General features: G+C 47.8%; 2 protein-coding genes across 2 annotated transcripts in view; both read left to right on the top strand.

Moving 5' to 3' along the window:
* The window catches only part of Pmar_PMAR019584 (phenylalanyl-tRNA synthetase beta chain, putative), a gene marked incomplete at its 5' end in the record, with an annotated part of 1,980 nt that extends 240 nt beyond the window's left edge, over positions 1–1,740 (top strand). The window contains 10 exons of the mRNA XM_002772305.1: positions 1–114; positions 170–387; positions 440–553; positions 603–692; positions 746–829; positions 900–1,003; positions 1,048–1,211; positions 1,256–1,334; positions 1,383–1,597; positions 1,646–1,740. The exon at positions 1–114 is cut by the window's left edge and continues 4 nt beyond it. Coding sequence (XP_002772351.1) covers positions 1–114; positions 170–387; positions 440–553; positions 603–692; positions 746–829; positions 900–1,003; positions 1,048–1,211; positions 1,256–1,334; positions 1,383–1,597; positions 1,646–1,729 — 1,266 coding nt within the window. The 3' untranslated portion in view covers positions 1,730–1,740. The remainder of the gene's footprint in view (positions 115–169; positions 388–439; positions 554–602; positions 693–745; positions 830–899; positions 1,004–1,047; positions 1,212–1,255; positions 1,335–1,382; positions 1,598–1,645) is intronic.
* A 488-nt stretch (positions 1,741–2,228) lies between these two features.
* Pmar_PMAR019583 (Splicing factor, arginine/serine-rich, putative) lies at positions 2,229–4,870 on the top strand (the record flags this gene model as incomplete). The annotated part of the gene is made up of 11 exons (XM_002772304.1): positions 2,229–2,460; positions 2,519–2,709; positions 2,761–2,877; positions 2,925–3,094; positions 3,150–3,267; positions 3,311–3,387; positions 3,534–3,730; positions 4,221–4,301; positions 4,414–4,489; positions 4,539–4,645; positions 4,695–4,870. 11 exons carry the CDS (start codon positions 2,229–2,231, stop codon positions 4,868–4,870), a joined length of 1,542 nt encoding a protein of 513 aa, XP_002772350.1.
* Between the last annotated feature and the right edge of the window lie 6,122 nt (positions 4,871–10,992).

The raw sequence follows: 10,992 nt of genomic DNA, 5'->3' as shown, positions 1-10,992 counted from the left end.
TTGCCTCCTATTATCAATTCTGATTTCTCTAAGATCACTCTGGACACTCATGACGTGTTCATCGAGTGTACTTGTACTGACCTCACTAAGGGAAAGACGGCTGTTAACATGCTGGTAGGAGCTCCTCGATCGTCTGTAGGAGAGAGTTGGCACCGCTCCTTCTTCTCAGGTGACAGCTTTTTCGCAGTACTCAGCAAAGCCTTTCACCATCGAGCCCGTACCAGTGACTTACTCGCCGGCCCACGCCTCGAGATGGGCGGGCCGTACTATGGTTACCCCTGACCTTACCTCGCGGGTTATCGAGGTCTCGGGGTTGAGGCTACGCAAGGCGCTAGCGATCGAGGATAAGATTGGTGATAAGCAAGTGGCAAGTGACCTTACGAGAATGTAGACTTTGGGATTTATCCTCTAATGGTTTTGGTGACTTACGTTCATCTAGGTTCTTACCGTCGAAGGTGGTGGATGCCGCGAAGAACACTATAGAAGTTACTGTACCAGTGACTAGGAGTGATGTTATGCACGAATGTGACCTCATCGAGGATCTTGCTATCTCGTAGGCCCTTGCTAGGCTCATGTGATCGACTGGTTTGTTGCTATGGTAGTTATGGTTATAATAATCTCGAGGCTACCGTCCCTCTGACTGTTACCTTTCCGAAGGAGCAGCCGATCAATAGACTATCTGATATGATGAGGTCGGATCGGAGGAGAATGGCTGTTGATGTGTGGAGTGTCTCTTTGTGGTCAGGTCGGAGTGTGCTATGGCTGGCTTCTGCGAGTGTCTTACGTGGGTGCTCCTGAACACTAAGGAGAACTACGATTATCTTAGAAGGTAGGTGGTGGGAATCGAACTCGCGGTTGTTCGATGGATGGCGCGAGCTTTTACCATTGGGCTATTTTAGAGATGTGAATCTCGAGCTGACTGGCAAGGAGCCTATTCCTAGGGTCTTCCAAAAGCACCCTCCTACTGGCGGTAAGAGCCCCAAGTCTAAGCTTGCTGCTCATGGTACCTTCCTTATATCGATTTACATATTTGATATTCCCAAACAGATGCTGCATCCCAATACTACTCATACGAGCTCAATCCGGTTCCTGTGCAACTGTCAAACCCTAAGACGAAGGATTTCGAGATCTGCCGTACTAGTCTGATTCCTTGCCTCCTCAAGGTCCTTCAGTCCAACAAGCATAATCCTCCTCCGATCAAGCTATTCGAGGTACTCGAGTGAGGCCCTTTCACCAATGACTTAGATATTATCAGGTTTCGGATGTGGTAGTTCAATCGTCTCTTGCTGAGACCGGCGCCCGAAATGAGCGGAGATTGGCGGCACTTATAGCGGGTAGCTGAGTGTTGGTGTTGTTGGTATTGATGATGATTATGGGAGTAGGCACGAATAGTGGCTTTGAGACTATCCATGGTTTATTAAACCAAATTATGTGGTCACTCAACCTTGCAGCTGATTTCGAGGAGAACGTCAATAAGAGGGTCCAGAGGCGTTACCATCTGGAGGAGATCGATGATGCGGCTATGTTCCCTGGCCGACAGGCTAAGGTCATGGTTGGCGATGTCTGCATAGGCATCCTCGGTGTGCTGCATCCTGAGGTGAGGTAGAAGTGTTGGATGCAGGGATCGAACTCGGGTCATTTATAGGTTCTCGAAAACTTCGATATGAGCTTCCCAGCTTCGGTCCTCGAGATTACCCTGGAGCCTTTCTTAGAGTGGTTGAGGGAGTAAGAGCTTAAGACACTGGATTATTCATTCCTCCTGTCAAGTTGGTTTCTCCGTCAATGATAACTTGTATTTGTGTTGTTTTTACCCATCGTCTGCTACGTGGGTGTAGTTTTCCTTGTTCGCCGTTGATCGTAATATGCTACCACCGCCAGGCATGGGCTTTCCGCCGCCCAACCCAGGTTTTGCACCAGCTGCAGGAGGAGCAGGAGGAGGTGGATTCCCGGTGCCAACAGGTGACCAACAGCAGCAACAACAACAACAGTTCTTCCCACCTCCTCCTCCCCCTCCTGGGGTCCCACCGGGCGGCCCGGGTTCGTTCCCTGGTGCCTCCCCAGTGCCCGGTATGATGCCAGGTATGATACCAGGAATGATGCCGATGCCTGGAATGGGTAGTGTAAGATACACCATAAGAGTAGCACACTATGTTGTTATCTCAGAACTACCTGGGTTCCCCCAACCCCCAACACCCCCACCAGGACTGTTCGCTGGAGCTCCGGCGGGAATGTTCCCGCCTACACTTCCGCGTCCCCCTACTACTACGACGACGACCCCTGTCGCACCAGTGGGAGGAAGTTCTCCTCCTCCTCCTGTTCTCCCTAGCAGTAGCACTACTATCGAGCTTAAGGAGGTTAGAACGACTTTAAGGAAGGAAACATGTCGGGCTTACGTTGGTAGACTGTGCGCTGATATCAGTGATTCGGTGGTTCGTAAACTGTTGGATCAGTGCGGAACTGGTGAGGAGGGAGGAGAGGGGTGGATGATGAGCATGTTTATGATGGTCGTTATGATCAGTCATCAACTGGAGCCGCCAAGTTGACCCTTCGACTGGGAAGGCGCTGAACTTTGGTTACTGTGAGTTTGCTGATGCTGGAGGACTATGGAGGGCGATCGAGCTCTTGGATGGGCGTGAACTGGGTGGTAAAAGTATATTGGTAAAATGTGATGAGAGGGCTCAGAAACTGGTTGATGATTACACTGCTAGGGTAAGTGTTGATGCTATCACCACTGAAGTGATGATGAGCATTTGAGTGTAGGAAGATATCGATATTAAACGGGAGAAAGAGACTGCGGCAGCAGTGGAGGCGTTGGTGAGTGAGGCTAACAAGGAGTGGAAGGAGAAACTCGAGAAAGATAAGCTGACATCTTCTAGGGTGCGCACTGGGAAGATTTTTCATCGGCGTTAATTTGTCATTATTAGGATGCGTCCAGAGCCCGGGATAAGAAGAGTCGGGCGTCGTCGGAAGGTCGGAGTGTGCGGGAGGATGGCGGTGCTGCAGTATCGGCTTTGTCGAAGCGTTATAGGGATTCTAATAGGGAAATGGCGAGGCTTAGGCGCAGGGCTGACCTGAGGGAGTCTATCAGGAAAGAGTAGTACTCCCATGTTGTTGTTGGTGTGATTGTTTTTCTTGTTGTGGTGGTGTAGGTATAAACGACGGAAAGGTAACTGGGAGAGGACAGAGCGTGAGAGGGAGATGGAATGTGAGAGGCGAAATGATGAGGAAATGCAGGAGGAAAGTGAAAGGTTTGAGCTCATCGATCAGGTGGGAGCGCCTTTAGGGAGGGACTTGATGGATTTGGGTTTAGGATGGTAATCCGAACGAAGGCCCGGTACGGTGCTCAAGACGATTGGATAGGAGGAGGGAGGAAGAGCTTGATGATGAGTAATGGCGATTTCGGTGTGGAAAATTTGCTCGAACGTGTGTTGATTCTCGTAGAGTTATAATACAAAGTATGCGTAAATTTTCTAAGCTCAGTTGAGGGTAGCAGAGATGTATTGGGATGTTGTGATTGTTGTTGTTGTCCTCAGGGATAGAGCTGAAGAGGCTAGGGAGGTGAAGGAAGAGGAGGAACGTCGACGGAAGGAAGAAGAGGAGCGTAAACGGCGAGAAGAGGAAGCTAGACGCCAACTGCTTGAGGAAATGCAGGAGTTGAGGAGGCGAAAGAAACAGAGTGTTGACCAGCGATCCCGGATGGGTTTCGGCGGTGAACCTGAACGAAAGAGCGGTAGTACACCCTGTCGGGCTTTATCATCAGGAAGGATTCGCCCGCATATGTCGGTTTTGTCCGTTGCGGTTTACCTATAGTGGGTGTATTCTGGGCAGCACTGATCTGACTGGGAGTGCAGACGTAACTGATAATGATGATTCTCTGGTGTCATAAGTTGATGACGTTAGTGGATCCATTACGTCGTAGAGGGTGCAGTGTCTCAGATGAAGCTTGATATTCATACAATACTCATGAGTTTACGCATGGGTTCATGGTTTGATGAGTTATTAGATCTTAGTTTAGGGTATATCTATTGTCGGCAGTGTATGCGGGGAAATCATGTCATTGTAGTATAACAATACTTCGGGATTTAGCTGGAATGAGGGAATGAGATGGAGTTTCCGGGCTTAAAATTGTCTATCTTTGTTATGTAGGTGTATATAGTAACCGTAGACAGAAACAGTATTATAAGATGGTGATAGAGGATTTCCCCACCTTCATTGTTCAGGTTCGTCGATAGAGAAAACCAAGGAGATGTTTGCTCAGACGAGGGCTGAGGACCAAGCACGTCAAAGACAGGTTGTTGAACGTGAGAATTGTCATATTATTGTCACATTGTTTTCATCTGGAGGGAATATGCGTTTTTAAGATCGGAATAGGAGCCTACTTTTACCGGTTTGTATTTTGTTAACTTATTTCAGCGCCTCGCGATCCCGCAGCTAAGGAAGCAGCTTTACGGCAATCCCAAGCTCTGTTGCGGGCGATGCCCAGATCAAGGTACGAGGGCGAGATTGGGTGTTATGGTGATGTTGTTGTTGTTGTGCAGGAATGCTATCATGGCTTTCGAACTGGACTGGCATGCTCTCAAGGAATGCGATGTTCTTCGGTTGCAGTTGAAGCCTTGGCTGGAGAAGAAGTTGACGGAGTATTTCGGTAGTGTCCTTAAGGCCGATCAGGTTGGTATATACGTGCTTGCTGTTAGGAGTGATGGAACCTCGTATGTTAAACTTAATTCTTGAGAGGATGGACGCTGAGACGCCTGTCCAGCAGTGTATTACTGACCTCAAGCCTTTCCTGGACGATGAAACTGAGGTGGGTATTGAGATGGAGATAGGAGGCTCTATTCTAGACATCGAACGGTCCTCTGTTTCTGCATAGATGGTAGATGCATTTGAGCTGTGTAGCTATTGACAGTGGCTTAGATTATTTTCTCTCAGTGATGCTCATAATATGATACTTATTTTGTGGATGCTCCTCTTGAGTAAAGTCTCGCTCTTATGATTTTAATAGAAGATATTTACTATGGGGAGTTATTGTCGAATCCGATAGCCACTGCGGTAGTGATAGCGTTTCAGTGTGGTGAAGTATTCCATTTCCGAAGGAATGTGATGTTATTTCAGACTTTCGTTCTGAAGATGTGGAAATTGCTGATCTACAAGCACATGCAGATTTGTGGAGTCCCTCCAGAGCCTCGTCAAGACTCCCCTCCTCGCCGCCGTTCACGACGCTCGAGTCGGAGCCGTAGTAGAGAGAGAAGTCGGCGTCATTAGTTTCAGAAACCAGATGACCATCATAGATGGATTACCGCAGTACTCTATATTATTACTATTCTCGCTGTAGTCGTAGTTGCGGTTTGGAAAACTGCTGATGCTGCTCCCAATGGGATCGATTACGCTGCTGCATTGTTATGGACGTTTGAGAAAGCGCCATCTGGTTATTGGGTTTTCGAGTCTTGTCAATTTCTGGATGCCATATATTTTCCCTGCACAATTTAGCGACGAATTCGGTGCATCCATCCAGCTGTAGGAGTGTGCGAATGATGTTATCAGGAGTGTGTCACTTCGTAGAACACCTTGGTGCGATCGAACTATATGTTGTTTGACGCTTGGTTGAGCAAGTACGATGTATTCAGCTAAGCTATGCCGGGCACGGTTGAAGTCGCTTACAGGAGGTTGCGACGTGCAATAGTTATAAAGCGGCAGAAAGGAGAACAAGAGCGACAACAAGTCAAGATTTCAGCGCATGCGGTTGTAGAATGCTACATGTCAGTGAGAGTTATTGGATAGTTACTCATAGATGACTAGGGCAATCTTATAATCCATGTTATCATATTTATGGATGTCCTCGTTCGTGGTGTTGTGGTGTTGTGCAGCGTTAGCAAGGGCATTAGGATTTGTTCTGTCCCGTTTCACAATTTGGCAGCCTCGAGACAACACTGAGGGCAGCGAGAAGAAGGTCGGGGGAGCGAGTCGACGGAAATCCGAGCCGACCACTCTAAGGTATTCCCTCTCTGTGATGGAGGAGATGCAGTCAGACGAGTGGGTGTATTGGTGATATAAGTCCACAATGATTTGTGCTAGATGTGCTTCCACGTCCGGAGAGACAGTGGAGCGAGCTACTGGTAGTGGTAGTAGTAGCAGCGGTAGTGCCTTCTCGTGTATGGTGAGGCTTGCACCGTGTGATTTGGTGAGCAGCCAAAGCGGAAAGGGATACTATGGAAAAGAAGAAGTTGATGACCTTATTGATTTGATGGGTGAGTTGTTGTGGTCGATCGGATGTCGGTCATCATACTACGCTCTCTCAAGACGTAGACGCGCTCTTAGCAGTATTGGAATATATGTCTGGCTTACTCAGCTGAACTCAAGAGTTGCTACAGCTCCATAATGTACACAAAACTTGAGGTGGTAGAAGTGCAGAAAATCCAACAAGAATTACCTTCGAAGAAATTCCCTCATCCTCATCGAAACACGTAGTTGGCGACTTTCCCTGTCCGAGGTGGCAGGTGGCATAGCTGCCCCATCCTGAATAATTGAGGTATATGTTGAGGTGGCATAGCTGCCCCATCTTGAATAATTGAGGTATGTGTTGAGGTGGCATAGCTGCCCCATCCTCAATAATTGAGGTATATGTTGAGGTGGCATAGCTGCCCCATCCTCAATAATTGAGGTATATGTTGAGGTGGCATAGCTGCCCCATTCTCAATAATTGAGGTATATGTTGAGGTGGCATAGCTGCCCCATTCTCAATAATTGAGGTATGTGTTGAGGTGGCATAGCTGCCCCATCCTCAATAATTGAGGTATGTGTTGAGGTGGCATAGCGGCCCCATCCCCAATCATTGAGGTATATGTTGAGGTGGCATAGCTGCCCCATCCTCAATAATTGAGGTATATGTTGAGGTGGCATAGCTGCCCCATTCTCAATAATTGAGGTATATGTTGAGGTGGCATAGCTGCCCCATCCTCAATAATTGAGGTATATGTTGAGGTGGCATAGCTGCCCCATTCTCAATAATTGAGGTATGTGTTGAGGTGGCATAGCTGCCCCATCCTCAATAATTGAGGTATGTGTTGAGGTGGCATAGCGGCCCCATCCCCAATCATTGAGGTATATGTTGAGGTGGCATAGCTGCCCCATCCTCAATAATTGAGGTATGTGTTGAGGTGGCATAGCTGCCCCATTCTCAATAATTGAGGTATGTGTTGAGGTGGCATAGCTGCCCCATCCTGAATAATTGAGGTATATGTTGAGGTGGCATAGCTGCCTTATCCTCAATAATTGAGGTATATGTTGAGGTGGCATAGCTGCCCCATCCTGAATAATTGAGGTATATGTTAAGGTGGCATAGCTGCCCCATCCTCAATAATTGAGGCATATGTTGAGGTGGCATAGCGGCCCCATCCTCAATAATTGAGGCATATGTTGAGGTGGCATAGCTGCCCCATCCTCAATAATTGAGGCATATGCTGAGGTGGCATAGCGGCCCCATCCTCAATAATTGAGGTATATATTGAGATGTATCAATGATACAGTATCATGTTGTCAGAATGTGAGATGGAATCACTGGAATGCGATGTAGAGTACTGGAAGACGCTGTTCAATCAAAGCCAGGACGAATTGAACTACAATAGGACTCTCATTGAGAATCTCGAGCAAGATCTTCACAGGATTAGAGGAGATACTTCTGTAAGTTGATGTTCTGGTCAGTCGCATGAAGGGAGTATTTAGGGTCTGGGTGCTCTTCAGAGTGATCAGCAGGAGCAACAGCAGAATTCACAAAGGTAAGCTCGAAGTTAGCGAGTGTGGAATGACAGTCTGTCTTAGTTCCTACCTGGGCCGTTCAAGCATTGGTAGCTCCTGCAGCAGCAATAGTGTCCTGAGTCAAACATTGGACGCGAGCTCTCGTACAGTATTCTCACAATCGGCAGCATCCTCTCGGCCTGTGAGTCTGAGGTCGTCGCCGAGCACCTCGTCTGATAAGAGACGACAGCGAGCGGCGCGGAGAAAGGGTATCAGAGTTATCCGTCTCGGCCGAAGGAAAAGCGCAGTTCGAGAGACGGGCCAAGGAGGTGAGAACCCGCTCCGAGAGGGCCTCTCACATACCTTTGGTGTGCGCCATGCGGTTCCTGGCTTCTTCAGTCTTTCATTGGTCTTTCATGGTATCGATGATAGTACTCAGTCGGTCGTGTTGTTTGTCTCCCAGTTGATATCTCCGATGAAGTCGTTAAAGCATTGACATTCAGGTACCTCCCAGGGACTATACAACGGTGTTACTTCTTCCTTGGGCTCCCTATGGAAGCGAATGACTGGCCACTCGTCATCTGAGAAGTGAGCTCGCATCCACTTCGCTAGTCTCCACTGATGAGTCTGCAGGACGAGCCCGAAGAAGTCCCGGGTTCGCTCCGGTACCCGGCGCGCCAAGAAGGGTTCTTCATAGATCGCTTATGAGGCAACAGTTGCTATACTTTTGTATCCTATCATCGACAATACTGAAGTTGGTACTAGTGTAGCTAGCGTCGCCGTTGCATGACTGTGCACTTAATAACAATAAGCTCTGTAAACGGAGCTCAGAAATCGTCAAGAATGTTGAGTTTAATCATTCCATATTACGGGCAAACCATTGCGGGGAAGTTCTGCTCGGCGATAGAGACAGACTCGAGATGACTCATGTCGAACGAAGAGATAAGGTCAGCATAACATTTACTGTGCAGTGTCAGTCCGATGTTCTTCATTCACCGAGTGGCGAATGCTGTTACCATGATGTACAATGAGGCTGACGAGCTCACGGTCTGCCACTTCATTAGGTTGCCTCTTTTTGGGTACCTCTCAGTATCTTTTCCTGTATCAGGCCGAAGGACCGAGCGAAGATATTGGAAGGGTTAACAGAAGAACAAAAGGACGAGTCGGAAGCTGAAGGGACCCCAACTACGCGTGCGCCAGGTGAGCCTCCTCGAATGAGCTATTGATGGGTGTGCATATCCTTACTTAGAGTATCGAGATGTACCGGTCCTGGGCGAGGGAAGGATTCTCCCGACGTCGCCGAGCTCGCCCCGTTCTGTTGATGAATCTCCTGCAGTGCAAACAGTATCACCAGTTCATGGTGGGGCATCCAGTGCATCATCAGATAGTGTTCATATTGGTTCCAGATGGTTCTAGTGGCACAGCGAGGCCGGAGCCTTCCGCAGCTTCAGATCGTCGGGGATCACCAAGCCGGCCCGCGTGAGCTAATATGCTATGTTGAGTTTGGGACGGCGACGTTCTCAAGCGTGTTACTGATGATAATCCAGATGGACACTTTTGCTTGTTGCAAGGATGATGACGATTTCTCTATATAAGGTCATTGTTCTCTTCGGAGTGGTAAATTCAATCCAGAACCAGACCTAAGTTCCAGACCCGCATCTTATAAGCGAAAATAGATTCGAAAATCGACTCGAAGTTTGGACGCCTCCCTTTCGAAAAATATTCTAAAGTCCGCTACCAGAGCCTTTCTGATGGATCCGTCCTCGCCCGCATCTGAATCATCAAGCCGTAGTAGCAGTCCCGTACGAGGCTATCACTCCACACCTTCGTCAAATGACAGTGAGGTTGGCTTCACATTCGAGGAGTACGAGCGCGAGGCCGAGAAGACCCTCGAAGGAATATTTGATACCACTGAAAAGATTATCAATGGGGATGAGTTGAGCTTCGGAGAATGTGGGACCGCTCAGCTATCATCGCAGTATCATGTTTGTTAGGTCTCGATGAAGTACTCCTACCGGTTGCCAAGGAGTTGAAAGCTCTGTAACTCACACTTTTATCTTTGTTGTAAGGAATAATCGCCTCGTTATCAAGGTACGAGAAGAACGGTCATCTCTTGGCCCTAGCATCAAGTGCTTCTGGCTTGTGACATTTGTTGATCCATTACGGTTTGCTTTATTCATTGTCGCGTTTTTACAGTGATGATAGTGAGAAGAGGTTGAATGAGAGAAGTAACAAACCTTTTGAGGGATCTGAGTTATCTCGGAGTGAGAGCATTAGAGCAACATTAAAATCCCATCCTCGCGGCACATGGGTCCGGGATGAACGTGGAGTTCATCCTAAAGGGGCGCAGTTGTGCCAGCAGCGATCTTTCAGGGTTATGACCGAAGTCGGACCCCTCCACCGCGAGTTAATCACTATGTATCTAGACACTTCTGATATCCTCTCGTTAAAGTACATATTCGTTTCCTCCAACTGAATTCATGAGTTTCCTTACTAATTATAGAGATGTACACTCAATTTCGACTAGATTCCCCATATTTCCGCCGAGTTCCCATATTGTGCATGTTTTCCCACACTTTCATTAACCAAACGAACATTGTAGACTAGGAACGTGTTGGTATCGACATCTGTGGTGCATTTTCTGTCTGCTGTCGGATCCTCTCGCTCACTGCCTTCCCGAAGATCTCACGTATGAAACTGAGGATTACCATCTACGCTCAACCCGAACAGCAACCTACTACCTATCGTTTGCTCTAGTGAACTCCCCAAAATCAAATTCTCTCGACCTCAAGTTGAAAGTTTCAACCCACTTCTTGAAAAGTGTTGGCTGACCATAAAACTGAGGACAACAAGACATCTTTGAGAAATAACGTCCCCTCAGGGTTCGAAAGAAATGAAGAAAATGTTCCTAGTGTGATGACATTTACATGACAGACTGTTCGAGGACCCTGCAAAATTTTGAATGAACTCCCATTGGAAACATTATAGGTTCCTGGATGATTCCCTGTATGCTCTTCACTACTTCTCTCAGCATTCTAACGACCGCTTCCCCTTCCGACTTCGACAAGTCCGGTGCCACCAAATCGGCTCGCAAAAGTGTCAACCCCTGAAAACACGCTTCCTAGAGAGTGGGAAAATCGACTTAGTACTTTAGACTTGAGCAAATCATCATAGAAATTCATCACCATGAAAGGATGAGCGTCTGTCGGATTACTTCGGAAGTGATCGAGGAATGTCATAAGACAGTATCTGCGACGTCAA

This window comes from Perkinsus marinus (assembly GCF_000006405.1).
Source record: "Perkinsus marinus ATCC 50983 genomic scaffold scf_1104296961438, whole genome shotgun sequence".
NCBI lineage: Eukaryota > Perkinsozoa > Perkinsida > Perkinsidae > Perkinsus > Perkinsus marinus.
The sequence above is the reverse complement of the archived record's forward strand: the minus strand, read 5'-3'. Positions and strand labels throughout refer to the sequence as shown.